This window comes from Monodelphis domestica, chromosome 2, assembly GCF_027887165.1.
Source record: "Monodelphis domestica isolate mMonDom1 chromosome 2, mMonDom1.pri, whole genome shotgun sequence".
Taxonomy (NCBI): Eukaryota; Metazoa; Chordata; class Mammalia; order Didelphimorphia; family Didelphidae; genus Monodelphis; species Monodelphis domestica.
The window spans coordinates 345,838,906-345,855,864 of record NC_077228.1 but is presented as its reverse complement, the minus strand read 5'-3'; the positions used below and the strand labels follow the sequence as shown (position 1 = coordinate 345,855,864).

The following is a 16,959-nucleotide window of genomic DNA, read 5'->3' as shown; positions in this document are numbered from 1 at the left end:
TTTTTCCTGTGTGCTTAATCCAAATACTCAGAAAATGCAAAACCCTGACAGCAATCCCTTGTCACATCCTCCAGAGAATCAGAGATTAAAATAATTATAACACTGGGGAGAAACTGATAAAATGAGGAACCAAAGATAGAATTAAGTTAAAAAGGGGGCAGGGGAGGGAATAGAATCTGCTTACTTTGATAAATCAGCAATTAACACATCTTCATAGAAAGGAAGTATTTTAAATATGCATATATGTGTGTATAGAGAGACAATTTTTAATGTTATAATTAATGAAATATTTCATTGAACTAAACTTAATGTTTACGTTAAATAATTATTTAATTTACTAGAAGTTAAATCACATGACTATATATTAGCACTATACGTTATTTCCAAGAAAAAGATGAGACAGGTAAAGTGAATAGTAGCAAGTAGATTGATCAACATTGCCCTCTGATCTGTCAATATACTCTGAATCTTGCCACCTGCCCTGCAGCTGATCCCTCAGGACTACTAGATCCTTCTACCTGCCCCATAGCTGGACCTACTTCTTTATATTGTCTCCTTTAAATAGAGAGTGAGCTCTTTGATAATACTGTGTTTCACTTTTCTGTTTGTATCTCCAACATTTATCATGGTACTTGATGCAATTAATAAGTGTTTTTCTTTTCATTCATTCACCAAACATTTGTTAAGTGTTTCCTGTATTCCAAATAGGCATGTTGCACCATTATTCACAAAAATTCACAATATTCACAAAACAAAGAACCACAGGAAAATCTCTAAAGTGTTAATTGGGTCCTTTATAGAGGATTTGTAGCAAAACAGGGCCAGGGATCACACTGAGATGAAGTATGGATAGGTTACTATCTGCATGGGCTAAGGAGTACCCATGCCTATTAAATTACAGATCCATTGAAATATTAAAAAGTCATAACTATTGGGAAAAACCATTCTGAATCCTATGATAAAGGGGAAAATAAGAGAAGTTGGACATCTACTGAGAGTAGTATATGTGATTTTTATAATTTGTCATCAACATACCAGTCCAACAATCCATTTAGAGAGAGCATGACCCACAGAAGGACAAAAAAATCAGCATCAAATTCACTTACATATAAAACATGGTCTGAATTTATGGCCTTACTCGCATTTGATGCCTCATCTCATTTTATACTGCTTCAAGTTTCTTTCATTTAATTGTCCATGATACAGAAATAACCTTCAGCACTTCCTGTTCTTTGAGCATTTTACAATTGTTTTACTCTTTCCACTGCATGCTAAAATTTGCTTGTCAAGTTAGTAATATGAGGCACTTGGAGAAAATAATACTTTTCTTCATTTGTTGATTTTGTTTTCTTATGTCTCCCCATTCTCAAAACTATGAAACCAGAAATTCCAGAATCCTGGAACGTAAAAGAATTTTTAGGGGGGAGAGAAAAGTTGAAAGTTTACTCTTTGCCATGATGCCCAACAATATATCTAGGAACAAAAGCAAAAGGGCTTTGAGGTTTTTTGTTGTTATTGTTGGGGATTTTTTTTCCTTTCATTTGATTCAGCAGGCTATTTCATCCCAAATACTGTGATGGGAGGACAAGGGAACATACAAAGACAAAACGAAAAACAGACCCTTGCCTCTGGAAGCTTAACGTTCTACTGAATCCTTTCTACTTATATAAATCCAACCTTTAGAATGCATTGATTCTAGAAATGACTGAGACAATCTGATGAGATTATTTGGTGACTTCTAGCCAGGTTCATACCCAAGTTACAGTAACACTTCTGTCTTTTACATCAGTGTATTTTTGGTTTTATTTTGGGGTTTGGGTTATGCCCTATGACTTTGCTCTTACAACAGTGACCAATATGTAAGAGTATTTTGTGTGACAATGAAAAATGAAAAAACAAACCAATAAATAAAATAAGATTTTATCTCTATTTCAAGGAGTAAACTAACAAGAAGGAATTTTCTGAATTTGATACTCTTCTAAACTTAGTCCCATGAAAATTCCCATGTAGACGATGTATAAGATTGGTCCTAGGAGTGATGTTCTAAAGTTCTCTGTTTTTAACTATTCTTCCATAAAAAAAAAAGCTATGATTAGTTAAATCCAGAATCTACCAGTAGATGTTGAAGCTTCACCTGTTATAAAATATACCATACAATATATAATACAAAAGCCAATATACAGCCCACCTTTCTATTGTAATCCCTCTTTTTGTCACAGCCTTTCTCCATTATACCTCAGTCTACACTATTTGCCAGGATTTCCAATTGAAAGGGAAATGCAAATAGCAGAGCTTAGGAATCTGTGTGTTGGGTCTAGTCTACACATTAGTGAAAAGATCTGGATAATTCAACCTGAAACACCATATTTGCTCTTACAAATGATTGACCCTGAAGTGGTGTTTTGACTTGTATTATCTGGATAATTTCCTCCATTCTTCACAGAATACAGGCTAGGGAGTTGGAGGCAAAAGAGCAAGGTAGCAATAGAAAATGAAATCAAAAGATAAAAACAGCCAAGTTCTTTAATTTATGTTCAGAAATAAGATTTTCTCACTGTGTATACTTTGAAATAATTTTTCTTCAGTTTATGTGGGACTAAGTAGTAGTTCTTAGTTCCCTTATGGGTAAAATGCAAATAATAAAAACACCTCCCCAGGGCTGTTGTGAGACTTGAATAAGATAACTTATGTGAGGTGCTTTGTAAAATTTAAAGTGCTGAATAAATATTGGCTATTATTAGTATCAGTTATTCTTATTTATTATTTTTTCTTCAGAATAAACACTTTATTTGTTGTTTTTATTTTATTTCTATCATCCCCAATGCTTTGAAAGTAGAGGAATTAGGATGGGATTATTCTAAACTAAAACTCTTAAACTATTTTTATTAGTTAACTATTAAATTTTTTACTATTAAAACTATTAGAAATTTTGAAAAATTCTTACATATTTATAAAGATAATATTTTTGTTTTTTTTTTCAATCCTGCCTGACTCTGTGAAATTCTGGTAGTAAAACATTATCTGTGCCCCCTAGTGGAAATTATTATTACAAACATAAATAGTCCTGTCTGAAAATATAGCCCTTTAAGGATCAGATTTTAAAATGTGTGCTGGTAATTCATTAATTTGGCTTCTAAAACATAACAGCATACATTTTAAAATATCTACAAAAGAACTTTAGCACTAAGTAAATTAAAATTAGTAGTACAACTTAAAATCTCAAATTATCTCTTAATTTCAGTTCAATAATTGATCAATCATCAAGCAGTTAAGAACGTGCCAAGTACCTACATGGGTCTGTGTTATGCACCAGAGATTCAAAGCCAAAAGTTAACTAGTCCTTAACCCCAAAGAACTTCCATTCTGTTGAGGGATACAACATTTTCATAGATGAGTAAAGATAGGATATATAGGCAGTCAATTAACATGCCAGACATAGTGCTAAGCATTGGGGATATGAAAATGGGCAAAAAACAGTCCCTGCTGTCAAGAAGCTCATAGTTTAATGTAGATCATGGTAGGAGCTCGTTTTATGTGAATTTGACATTCAAATTTTAATATATGGTTACAACTTTTAAAAGGCAAAAATATGTAAAATAAAATTTAGTTATGCACTTAATCCTTGCCATTATCTGTGCCATTTTCCCAAGCACTCAAAGTCTCAGAGTAGTTCATCCAATCACACTCATTCCAGCACTGAGCAGCTTTAATATGAGTCATCCCATTGTTTTGTGCCTGATATTAGCTCTTGAGTCAGCCTTTGTCCATATTTCTCACTCATAATCAGTTATGATAATAATAATAATAATAATAAATGTGTCCATGTCAGAAAGAGCAATATTTCTCATTAATGCTATTTCGTTACTAATAATGGTTTCAAAGTACAAGAGGATTAATGTCAGTAGCTCTGATAGGCCCAAGAAAAGTTGTAAAGTACCTGTGTATGTTCATATATAGGGTTTGCACTTATATAAAGGTTAACATATTGGTACTTGGTATGTTTTGGTCACATAAAATGGGATCCTACTGTATGTACAAAATAAATACAAAGTGATTTTGAGAGGGAGGATCTCTAATAACTTAAAGAATTAAAAAATGTTCCTTGAAGAAGATGGCACTAGAGTCTTGAAGGAATCCATGAATTCCAAGAGGCAGGAAAACATTTCAAATATGGCAGGTAGTCTAAGCAAAAGGACAGATGGAATGTCATGTACAGAAAACAGCCAGTAGGGCAGTTTGGCTGGAATATAGAAAGTATGAGTTAGATTATTGCTTAATCAGCCTGAAAATATAGGTTTGAACAAAATTTTAAGGGACTTTAATGCCAAACCGAGGAGTCTATATTATCTTAGAGCAAGGGTCCTTAACCTGTCCTTAAGACCGTGGCCTTGTTTTAATATTTTGATAACTGTATTTCAATATAATTGGTTTTCTTTGTTTTCTTGAGAATTTTACTTTATGCGTTTAACAACAGTAGGGACAGCTTGATGACTTGGAGGAGAGAGTGCAAGGTCTTAAGTCAAGAAGATCTAAATTCAATTCTGGCCTCAGACACTTCCTAGCTGTGTGATCCTGAGCAAGTCATTTAACCCCCATTGCCTAGCCCTTACCACTCTTCTGCCTTGGAATCAATATCTAGTATTGATTCCAAGACAAAATGTAAGAGTTTTTTTTAAAAAAGAAGGAAATAGTGGACCATTCCAGTTTTTTTGGCAAGAAAACTCCAAATGAGGTCACAAAGAATTGTTCACATTTGAAAATTATTCAACAACAACAACAAAACACTGAAAAGGGTCCATAGATTTCATGACAAAAAACAATGTTGAATCCCTATCCAAACAAGTAAATGATCCCTTTCTCCTGCTAAGGTCTTTAGGGAGTTAAGTGATGCCCAACCTTAAAATCAGGGGAGTAGTGCATCAAAATCTAAGTGACTTCATTTCAGAAATGAACATCCATGTTTTGTCTTTTTAAAATAAATATGTATGCATTCTTTTTCTTGGAATAAATTTTACCAAGAATCAAGAGAAATTTAGGTTTTAACAGCAAGGTTGGTGTATCGTATCAAAGCAGGTTTCTTCTCAAACTGGCAATGTTTAGGTTTTAAGCCAATAAAGAACCAGTTGATGTGAAACTAATAAAAAGAGAGAAAGTTCTTATTGTAGAGGTAAGAGGTAAGAGTCACTGAAACTTCTTGAGCAGGGAAGTGACGTGGTTATGTGTGGGTTCAAATCATGTATTATTCTCCAGTATACATTAGCTAGTATTAGTAATTTTAGTTTGGCAGTTTCCCATAGAAAATTAGTGAAAGTTAGGTGCCCTTCAGAAGAGAGACACCACTCTTTCTTTATGAAGAGTAGAGAAATCCCTCTCCCTAAGCAGATATATATCTTTAATTATCCTAATTAGCACTCTTTTCTAATATAGCCCAAAAGCTCCCCTTTTCCCCCCTTTCCTCTTTTTTCTTATTATGGATTCCAAATAGCTCTGAGAGTCAGCATTCAAAAAGCTAAAGGGCTTAGAAGCTAGGTGGTGATGGAAAATTATAGCTCCAAAAGTTCCCATGGGGAAAGTCCTGAACCTAAAGTTACAGTCTTAACTCTCTACCTCAAATGTTTCAGTCTGAAAGACCTTGGCCATGACTAAACTCTGACTCATCTTCAAACTTGGGGAATGCTTCCATGAGTTCAAGAACACTGGGAAACTTAAGCAGGGTAGGACAAGATAAAGAAAAATATAATATATACAGACATTGTATCAGACACAGGTGGTGGATGATGAAAGAGAAGGGTTGTATTAATTTCCTCTAAATTCTGAGACATTGTTTTGGGTGGATCACTGTGCCCCTGTCTTCTCCCCCTCTCCACCAGCATCTTGCCTAAGTCTCCTATCTGCTCATTAGAGTGGCTTTGGGGTGCAGACCCTGAGATTCCACTATACGCAGTTAGATCTGTCTTTTAAGAAAATCAATTTGGTGGCCGTGTGGAGGATGAATTGGAGAGGGAAGAAATTTGAGGTAAGGAGGCCAAATGGGAGACTACTGCAATAGTCCAAGTAAAAGACTATGAAGATGCGGAACTAGTGCTGTTGTGGTGTGAGGGGAGAGATGGAGATAGGACAAAAAAGATGGAGAAACTGAATCCACAAAACTTGGTGACTCATCAGGCATAGATGAGCAAGGAAGAGTGAAGAATGTCTCAAAGGTTCTAACCTTGCATGATTGAAACAATGATGGTGCTCAACAGAAATGGGAATTTAGGAGAAAAGGTGCTTTTAGAGACAAAAATAACAAGATCTGATTTATACATGTTGAGGGGAAGATGGTGAGGGGATAACCAAGTGGAGATATATCAAGCAGGTAGATGTAGATGTAGAACTGGGACTTGGAAGAGAAGCAAAGGTGGAATATACTTTATAATCATCTGTCTGGAGATGATCATCGAATCCATGGGAATGGATGAGATTACCAACAGTGAGAATATAGAAAAGAAGAGAGCACAAGCATTTAAGGCACAGTTTTTTCAGAATTCAGATATACTTTTCCCTTGTTTTATTGCTATGTTTTGAGACCTTTGTAATGTTGTCGTGTTTGCATGTGATACAGATGATTGGAAGTATATGGTTCAGTCCTGAGATCAGTGTGTATGCAGAGGAAAGAGCCATGGATTTTGCAATCAAGGATCTGGGTTTGCATCCTTGTTCTTCTGCTTGATGTCTGAGTCTCAGTTTCCTCATCTGTAAAATGAGGCAGGCAAAGCAGATCTCTCCAGTCCCTCCCACTTCAAAAGCGTATAGCCCTCAAACATTTTATTTTCCAATTTCTATCCAGTCCCAATGTATCTAATTACACCAAGAGAGAATTAGATGTTTCACTCAGCTGGAAAATCAAGTACTTTTTATTGTTCATTTTATCTTCTATTTTACAGGTTCTGAAATTTTCAATTGTGTCATTTTTATTTCTAGGGTCACTGTAACTGCCATGTGCAATATGGATTTCAGTCGCTTTCCCCTGGACACACAAACATGTTCACTTGAAATCGAAAGTTGTGAGTATAATTAGGTCCAGAAATTAAAAACATATCTCTTAAGACCAATCCATTCGATTTGATGTAAGGAACCTTAAAAAACAAACAAACAAACAAAAAACAACCCTTACCTTCTGCTTAGAATTGATAGTATGTATTGGTTCCAAAGAAGTGCAGTAAGGGTTAAGCGATGGGGGTTAAATGACTTGCCCAGGGTCACACAGCTAGGTAGTATCTAAGGCCAAATTTGAATCTAGGGCCTCCTGTCTCCAGGCCTGGCTCTCTATCCACTGAGTCATCTAGCTATTCCAGTGTGACAAACAATTAACAACCACTATGTACCATACACTGTGATAGATGCTGTAAATCCAAACCTCCAACTCCATTCAACTCTTCTTGCTCAGAATTAGGGGTACTCTTCACTCTTTTGCCACAGAGGTAGCTGGTGGCCTGGAGTCAGGAAGTTTTAAATCAGTCCTCAGACACTTCCTAGCTGTGGGACCCTGGGCAAGTTACTTAACTTTGTTTTTCACAGTACTTTGTGTGCCTCAGTTTTTTCAACTGTAAAATGAGGATAATAGCAGCACCTACTTTGCAAGATTGTTGTGAGGGTCAAGTGAGAGCATCTTTGTAAAAAACACTTAGCACAGCACATAGTAGAGGCTATATAAATGCTTATTCCCTTCCTTCTTTTGAATTACAGTTAGCTATATGTCTTAGCTTCCTCCCACCCTCATTTGATCATAAACTCCTTGATGCTGGGGCCATGTCCCTCTTTTTTCTTTTATTATTTTTCCCTCTCCCAATGCCTACACACAGAGATTTGCACTTGGTATGTGCTTGTTAAACATTTGTGAAATTGGACTGCTGTTAGATATTACTATAACAGAAGTGTTTAAGTAAGGTTAGCCCCACAGCCACAAAAAGTCGAGTTGAGGATAACTTTAAAAATCAAGAGAAATGTGGGGAATAAAATCCGACATTCCTGTCTTTTCTATCCTTAAGATCAATGCGAGCCTTGCTGTTGTCACTCCATGGGGGTGGGGGATGAGGTATGACCCTCAGGGGTGTGATGGGTAGTTAGGCAGGTCATATCCCACTTTGCTGTGGGATACCTTATTCTCCAACACTCCTCTCACTTGGATAGTAGGATAAAGCTCTGGAAAGTTGGTAGTCACCCTATTCCCAAAGCGTAATGTCCTGTAAAGTAAATGCTGTTATTTCCATTTTACACATGAAGGAACTGAGGCTGAGAAAGCTCTTTTGCTCAAGGTCACTCAGCTAAGTGTGAGGGAGGATTCAAACTTAGGTCTTCCTGAGATCTATTGGAGAGAGGGAAAATTCAGATGTCTCTCTTTCCTCCAAGCTCGCTTCCTTACCTATTTCTGGGAACTCTTGTTAATACAAATCTCTCATCCAGTTCTTATCTATTCTTCCTCAAGATATGCTATTAATGATTTCCTTCTGTCTTTTTAGATGCTTACACAGAAGATGACCTTATGCTGTATTGGAAAAAAGGGAATGATTCCTTGAAGACAGATGAGAGGATCTCCCTGTCCCAGTTCCTGATACAAGAATTCCATACCACCACTAAGCTTGCCTTTTACAGCAGCACAGGCAAGCCTTTTAGAGGGAGGGATGAGGATGTGGGCTGGATTTTGCTTTGCTTTTTATTTTAATTAAAGCTTGTGATTCACACAGCTAGCTGGCCTTTCCATGACACCTAGATTCCAAGGAGTGTCTCATGGTTCTCAAAGAGGCAGCATCATATAGTGGAAGAGTACTTACTACCCAAGATCCAGGAAATCTGCATCCAATTTCTGCCTCTGTTGTCAACTGGGCAACCTTGGACAACTTATTTGACTTTCTCTTGCCCTCAGTTTCTCCATATGTAAAATAAAGGGGCTGTATGCAATGCCCTTAAGGTCTCTTTCTAGTGCTAAAAGGCTGAGTCCAAGTTGTCAGAAGCTACAGGATTTTGAAGCCAAAGATGAGAATCTTAAAAAGATGAGTAATTAACTAAAGTGACTTGGACATTATCTTTGCCTACTAGGTAGACTGTCATAATCTTTATCAAGATACAGCCTCAGTGTGGCCTCTGATGCTATATATATATATATATATATATATATATATATATATATATATATATAATATATATATATATATATGTATGTATGTATATTATATATATATATATTTATTTATATTCTAACTTAGGATGGCAGGAACTCATCTCCAGCTCATTTTACAGATAAGGAAACTGACACAAACAGGGTTAAGTTACTTGCCTAGGGTCACGCGGCTAGGAAGTGTGGAGGCCATAATAGAACTCAGGTCTTTATGACTCCAGGCACAGCTGTCTGATCCAACACCTGCTGGAGTGGGGGATTGGATCATCAGTTGAAAATGCATGATTTGAATAAGGATCAAGAAAACTTCTTTGGAATTAATAATGCACCTATTACATGTGTTGAATATTGTCCAGAAGTGAATGCTATAGTTACTAGAAGTTGGGATCCCAGAACTCCTTGTAATAGAGAAACCTTTTCTCAGTCAGAAAAGGTTTCCATGCCCTCTGTTTGGAAACAGATTAAATGTGGGGACAGAGGGTCAGAGAATGTTAGTCAGAGTAGAGAAGAGTCTAGTCTGAAATACCAGATTTGTTGCATATGGGCATTTCCAAACAAACTTGGTTATGTGTTGAGCTCTATTGAAGTCGGAGTGGCAGTTGAATATTTGGATCCATGTCCCGAGGTTCAGAAGAAAAATTATGCATTCAAATGTCACAGACTGAAGGAAAATAATATAGAGCAGATTTATTCTGTCAATGCCATTTCCTTTCAAAACATTCACAATACAGTTGCTACAGCTGGATCTGATGGATTTGTTAATATTCAGGATCCATTCAATAAGAAACGATCGTGTCAATTCCATCAGTATCCCAGTAGCATAGCATCACTTGCCTTCAGTAATGATGGGAACCCATTTGCAATAGCATTATCATATATGTATGAATGGATGTCACTGAACATCCTGAAGATGGTATCTTTATTTGCCAAGTGACAGATGCAGAAACAAAGCCCAAGGAAACAAGGAAAAAGGTTTGGAGTGATTTGCCCAAGACCTCAGAATGAAGAAAAGAAGCCACACATGGCCACAAGGACAATAATTAAGGCTTAACTTTATGTTCCCTACTTCTCCTGTTTACCTAACTTGAAACTTTCTGACAATATATGTCTGTTGAACAATACTTAATAGTACTATAAAAATCGATTTTTAGCTAAAAAGAAAATAGAGCTTTAAGGCTTATAAAGTGATTTTTAAAGTGATACATTATATGTGTATATGTTCATATACACACATACATATCTATAAAATATATAATTGCTAGTTATCTTCACAACTCTGTGAGGTGTTATTATTCTTTTATTCCCATTTTTCAGATGTGGAAACAGAGGCAAACAGAGGGTAAGTGCATTGCCCAGGGTTATACAGCTACTAAGAAGCTAAAGTAGAATTTAAACTCGTCTGCCCAGAGTCTTCTCTACATTGCAGAATAATATTCACTCTATCATTTCCCCAGTTTCTCATCACTCCTATTTTTTCATTCATAATGCTTTAATTTTATGGACACAAGCTGAATTTACACACACATATCATGGATAGATCTATAAATGTCTACTTTGCAATGAAATGTAGCTCAACAACTTAACTAAAAATATCTTTTTTCTCATCAAATAAGATGGGTCTTATGGGGTTAAGTGGCCAAAAAAGATACACTTTATCTCAAATATTATTCTGGGGATTCATCTGTGTGGTGTGGTTAATTATAAAACTTGGGGGCAGCTGGGTGGATCAATAGATTGAGAGCCAGACCCAGAGACAGGAGGTCCTAGGTTCAAATCTGTTACCCTGGGCAAATTGCTTAACCTCCATTGCCTAGCCCTTCCCATTCTTCTACCTTAGAACCAATACACAGTATTGATTCTAAGATGGAAAGTAAGTGTTTAAATACATATGTTAAATATATTTATTAAACATATATTGAAAATAAATTATCATATTATATAGATCATATATTAAATATATTTAAATTAAATTTATATATATTAAATATATGTATATAAAACTTCTTTCTCTGACTTCTTCACTTCTACTTTCAAAGATATAACAAAGTTTCAATAATGTCTATGTGGGTACTTGTGGGGGAAAGTGTTTGAGATACTGTGTTGCTCTCTTTTCCCCACCCCCTCTGTCATGTAGGATGGTACAATCGCTTATACATTAACTTCACTTTACGTCGCCACATCTTCTTTTTCTTGCTCCAAACCTATTTCCCTGCTACTTTGATGGTCATGCTGTCTTGGGTGTCCTTCTGGATTGATCGTAGAGCTGTGCCTGCCAGAGTTCCTTTAGGTAAGGATATCTTAACTACTAGGCAGGTATTAAACAATATAAAGAATTGTTTTAGGGTCTACCTAGCCTTTAGAACATTCCCCTTTTTTATAATTTCATTTTATCATTTCATTTTTATCATTATCATTTCATACTACAAGACTGGAAAGACTCTTAAATTTATAGGTAAAATTCCATTATGGTGACTGCCATTTCCAAGAAAGTTTCTATGTGGCAAAGCTGTTTTTATAACAATATATGAACCATGTAAATGGTGTTTCATTCATCTGATGCAGAAGAATAATTGAATCTCAGAATTTAAAAGGCCTCCAATGATCATCTAGTCTGACCCAGACAAGTGGTTGGCAAGTGGTCCTCCAACATCTACTTGAAGACTTTGGGGTGAGGTAAGGGTTGAGGAAGGTAGGATGGATACACATCCTAAGATTCTGCTTTTGGTCAGTTCTCATTAGAAAGTTTTCATGACATCAAGTCTCAATTTGCCTATTTGTAACCTTCACTCATTGCTGCTGGTTCTCTAATCCCTTCCACATGACAGCCTTTGAGATGTTTAAGGGCAAACATCTTATATAATAAGATGAAATGGAATGAAAAAATTAATATAAAAAGTTAGGGGTTCAAAATCAACTCCAAAAATTCAAGGTAAGGAAGCATTACTAGCTAACAAGTTTGTTTGTTTTTCCTGGAAAAAAAAAATCTTGAGTGTTTAGTAAATTATGGGCTCAATATGCATCAATTGTAAGATGTGAAGGCCAAAAAACAAAAACAAAACACCAAAAGAGGTATAGATAGTGACTAAAAAGATGAAAACTCCATAACATTGCAGTCAAATCACATAACAGTTTAGTTGCTCTGTTATGAAGAACATTTTGTGAAGTACACTGAACAGCTGAAGAGTGTCCAACAAAGGGTAATCAGGAAGGTGAAGGGCAGAAATATTCTATCCATGACAAATGGATTTTAAATGTAAAATAAAACATATTTTTTTCTACATAGACTTGATTATATTTATTTATTATTTGTTTTTCTCTTTTTTTCTAATGGGTGGGGTGGGAAGGTAGAAAACGGATGTTATTTTTTAATGGCTGGGCAACAGTCATGAAATATTGCATGTACTTTTAGATGCAGTAGCTATATTCTTTTCAGTCATGTCTGACTCATCATGACCCCATTTTGGGATTATGTTGGCAAAGATGCTGAAATGGTTTGCCATTTCCTTCTCTAACTCATCTTCCAGGTGAGAAAACTGAGGCAAATAGGATTAAAGGATTTGCCCAGGGTCACACGGCTAGGAAGTACTAAGGTCAGATTAGAACTCAGGTCTTTCCAACTTCAGGTACAACTCTTTATCCATCATGACACCTAGCTGCTTCTCAAAGTGAAAAAAGAAATGCAATCTACTCAAGTATTTTTGCTAAGAAAACCCTGAATGGGCTCACCAAGAGTCAGACATAACTGAAAATGACTGAATAACAAAACCTCTACTCAGCAGCTAGATCTACTTCTCACAAATAAATTCACTGGTTTCAAAATTCCTGGAATTCTTTAATGAGGGCTCAAGAACACAAAATAAAGGATATAGAAACTCAAGACAGGTGAGAGACATCAAAGAACTAATGAAAATTTTGACAATGCAAAAGGAGTTTTCCTTAGTTCTGACTGAATGTACAATGGTATGTTCCCAGGTATCACAACAGTCCTCACCATGTCTACAATCATCACCGGCGTTAATGCCTCCATGCCCCGAGTCTCCTACATCAAGGCTGTGGACATCTACCTGTGGATTAGCTTTGTGTTCGTCTTCCTGTCCGTGCTGGAATATGCAGCAGTGAACTACTTGACCACTGTCCAGGAGAGGAAGGAGAGGGAGCTTCAAGACAAGGTGATGTTACTGGGATATTAAAGCTTTGGCTTAGTGATTGGCAATCAAATATTACAATTTTTCTCATACTTCAGCCCAGTAGTTTTCAGTGTGATCTGAGGAACCATGAGGCCGTAAGACTCTTTCAAGATCAAAACTATTTTCGCCATAACACTAAGATACTATTTGCCTATTAAAATACTCTCCTTTCCCGAACTACATATCTGTGTGAAGCTGAATTTTCTTCATATACTCCAACCAAAACAACCTATCATGACAGCTTGAATACAGAAGTAGATATGAAAATCTAGCTGTCTTCTATTGAACCAAATATTAAAAACATTCACAAAAATATGTTTTAAAAAAGCCACTCTTTTTACTATGTCTTTTGTTTTGGAAAATAGTTCACTTTATTAAAAAGTTATTTCTGTTAACATGTAATAAGTTTAAAATTGATCTTTTAAAATTAATAAGTATTTTTAAAAATCAGTTTTGTGTTTAAGATAGTCAATATTGATTCATATAACTCCCGTAAACATCCTCAATAATTTTTGGAAGTAGGAGTGAGCTAATAAGACACAATGCAAAAAACCTGGGTTTGGAAAGAATGTGACTTCAAACCCTGGCTCTGCAGCTACTATCTGTGGGTCCTTGAACAAATTACTTAACCTTTCTAGGCCTCAGTTAATCTCAAAAAAATGAGGGTTGAACTAAATGATCTCTAAGCGTCCTCCCCCAACTCCCTGCCAGATATCTGATCCTCTGATCTTTTCTGGGTAAACTAAAAGTGTTTAAAAATACTAATAGCTAATATTTGTACAGGGAATCCCAAAAATCTTAGTGAAGTTTGTACAGGATGTCCTAAAAGTGTTAGGGAAACTAAACTTCACTATGACTTTTGGGACACCCTATATAGTACTCTGAGGTTTGCAAAGTGTCTTGCACACATTATCCCATTTGATCTACATGTACATTTCTCATATCCCCCGCCCCAAGATTGCCCAATCTACCAATTTGTCTCTCTGTTCCTTCAAATTGTGCTTCACTCTGTCTCCTCCAGAAAGCTTTTCCTAATGAGGAATAGCTACTTAGCAGTACAAGTCCATGTCCCCTTCTTTACTTTCTATCTTCATAATTATTGTTTTATCTATATACATTTATGCAGTTTCCTATATTCTATTATAATCTCTTTGAGGATATGAGCTATAGTTAATCTTTAATATGTCCCCTCTATCAACTGATTTGGTGCTGTATTTCTCAAGAGGAATTACAAATACTCCAATAAAGCAAAGACAGTTACATTTATTTTTGCTACTAATTTTTTTTATTAAGAAAAATTATGGGGCAGTTGGGGGAGTTGCTGTCCTTGGGGCATGGCATCAGTGCTTCATTTTTTTTTTTGCTTTTATTTTGTAAAGATATTTTTTTTTGCCATGTCATAACAGTTTTGCACTTAAGTTTTCTGAAGTTACGTGATCCAAATTGTCTCCCTCCCTCCTTTGCCTCCCCCTTCCTGGAGCTGGTAAGCAATCTTATCTAAGCTATATATGTATTATTATGGTATTAGTACTTCAAAGGAAGTACTGGGACATCCTGGATTGCCACAAGGACTGTGTCACCACCAGTTATTGGTGCTGTCATTAGTTTAGTGGTGCCTGCCCAACACCTTGTGTTTTTTCCTCCTGACTCAGTTGCTAAAGGAATAGTAAGGGTTGGGAAACATTACTTTGGCTGCAGTAGGCACCATGTTTGGGATCACTTCCTGTGCCAGTGCTCAGCTCCAAAAGAAACCTGATTTCATCAGAGTGGTGGTGGACACCCTGATGCATATGGAAAAACTGGAAGCTTGAGGGAAATTGGTGGGTCCTAACTCTAAAGTCAATAGTGTCTTTACTTATTCTAATCTGATTTTAAATAATGTAACAACTCTATAAAGTTTTTTTTAAAGGAAGGGGGAAATGTAGCATTCTTTAATTATGGAAGTGCTAATTTGGGGCTATATCTAAGGCTAGCCACACTGAATTAGTTTTTTTCTGTTGGTCTTTTTTGTCATATTCACAGCTTCCCTGTACTTGTGGTATACCTCAGCCCAGGGCCATGATGATGGATAACAGCTACAGTGATGGTGAGGTGAACGATCTAGGAAATTATGTGTCAGACAATGGAGATAAGCAGGACAGGATGATGGTGCAGCTGGCTCTAGGTTCTGAGAGAAATGCCACAAGAAGGAAAAGCCAAAGAAGTTATGTGAGCATGCGGATTGACACCCATGCCATCGACAAGTACTCCCGGATCATATTCCCAGCTGCATACATCTTATTTAATTTAATATACTGGTCTATTTTCTCATAAATGTTAGTTATTCTCAAAGTTCCCTGCTCTACACATTAAGCACTCCAAAAACAACTACATAAAATAATTCTGAAAAGAATATGGTGGAAAAATATTTCATTCAGGCATGTGCATAGGATAAAAAGAACATGGAATTGACTTCTGTCTTCACCATCGCTTCCCATGTGAGGCACTGATGTCATATTAAGCAATCATTAAGTCAGATCATATTTATCGGGCACTGACTGTGTATACATTATACTAGGTATTATAATACATATGCCAATGGCAACTGATGGTAGTAACATAGTCTGGAAAAAAAACCCCACAGTACTGTGATGTGGGTTTATAGCTTATTTCTGGTTCTGCTACAATTCTTGTTCTTCTGCAGTCCATTTTCACTTGGACTCAAGAACTCTTTGTACTTGATTATTTTTACAAGAATTGCTGACATTGATAATTAAAGTTTCCAAGGGACTGGGTTTTGGATAAGAAAAACAATTTATTGATCAGACTAACAATAGTCAATAAATTAATTGGTCAGTGATCTCACTCAGTGATTAAAGACAAAGGCCTACCGCACCCTGAATGATTAAATATAATTCTGAAAGTTCATTATTCTGCCCTTTTTCTAGACAGTCTAAGTAACTAATGAGGAGGTGGTCCAATACACTCTCAGTGCCTCCCCAATTCCTCAACTGATGATGGAAAATCACATGCCCCGGGCCTATGATCAGGTCCTGTCTGGTTAAGAGGAACATTGTTCACTCCAATGCAGAATTCAAGGATTCTGCTCTGCTGCCTGCAGACATGCTGTCTTAAGCTGGTTCTCATTTACTGGGCAGGATAGAACTCATAATCTCACTTTTCAATCTCTCCAAATTAGAAAATGCTTTGGGGCAAGAGGATGCCAAAAGCATTCCTTTGAGTTTGTTAGGAACAAAGGAAAGAGGAAAAAGATCTAAAGGACAGATCTGAACCTCATTTTAAAGCCAGAAATGAAAAATAATACCATGTTGAAAAAATATTCACACATATAAACACAAAACTCGTATTTGTATACATACGTGTATGGATGTGTGTATTTATAGTTCATGTGGATATGTGTGCATGTATGTATATGTGAGTATTTTTCTTTTAAGATTAGGTCTCCACACCTTATTCAGCCTAGAAGTAGAAGTACATTGTCTCTTCACAGACCTAAAACAGACACACAATGCCCCCCACCAAATTCTTCATTCAAAGCACGATATATATGCTTTATTGTTTAGTCATTTTTTGTTGTGTCCAATACTTCATGACTCCATTTAGGAGTTTTCTTGG

General features: G+C 36.2%; 2 protein-coding genes across 2 annotated transcripts in view; both read left to right on the top strand.

Moving 5' to 3' along the window:
- LOC100019662 (gamma-aminobutyric acid type A receptor subunit rho1) overlaps positions 1 to 16,698 on the top strand; it is a 31,126-nt gene extending 14,428 nt beyond the window's left edge. The window contains exons 4-8 of the mRNA XM_007484313.2: positions 6,964 to 7,046; positions 8,502 to 8,642; positions 11,292 to 11,444; positions 13,130 to 13,326; positions 15,367 to 16,698. Of these exons, the coding sequence (XP_007484375.2) occupies positions 6,964 to 7,046; positions 8,502 to 8,642; positions 11,292 to 11,444; positions 13,130 to 13,326; positions 15,367 to 15,657 (865 nt within the window). The 3' untranslated portion in view covers positions 15,658 to 16,698. The remainder of the gene's footprint in view (positions 1 to 6,963; positions 7,047 to 8,501; positions 8,643 to 11,291; positions 11,445 to 13,129; positions 13,327 to 15,366) is intronic.
- LOC103096753 (mitotic checkpoint protein BUB3-like) lies at positions 9,289 to 11,285 on the top strand. The gene has a single exon (XM_056818584.1). It carries the CDS (start codon positions 9,435 to 9,437, stop codon positions 10,089 to 10,091), a length of 657 nt encoding a protein of 218 aa, XP_056674562.1. The 5' UTR covers positions 9,289 to 9,434; the 3' UTR covers positions 10,092 to 11,285.
- Positions 16,699 to 16,959: the final 261 nt, after the last annotated feature.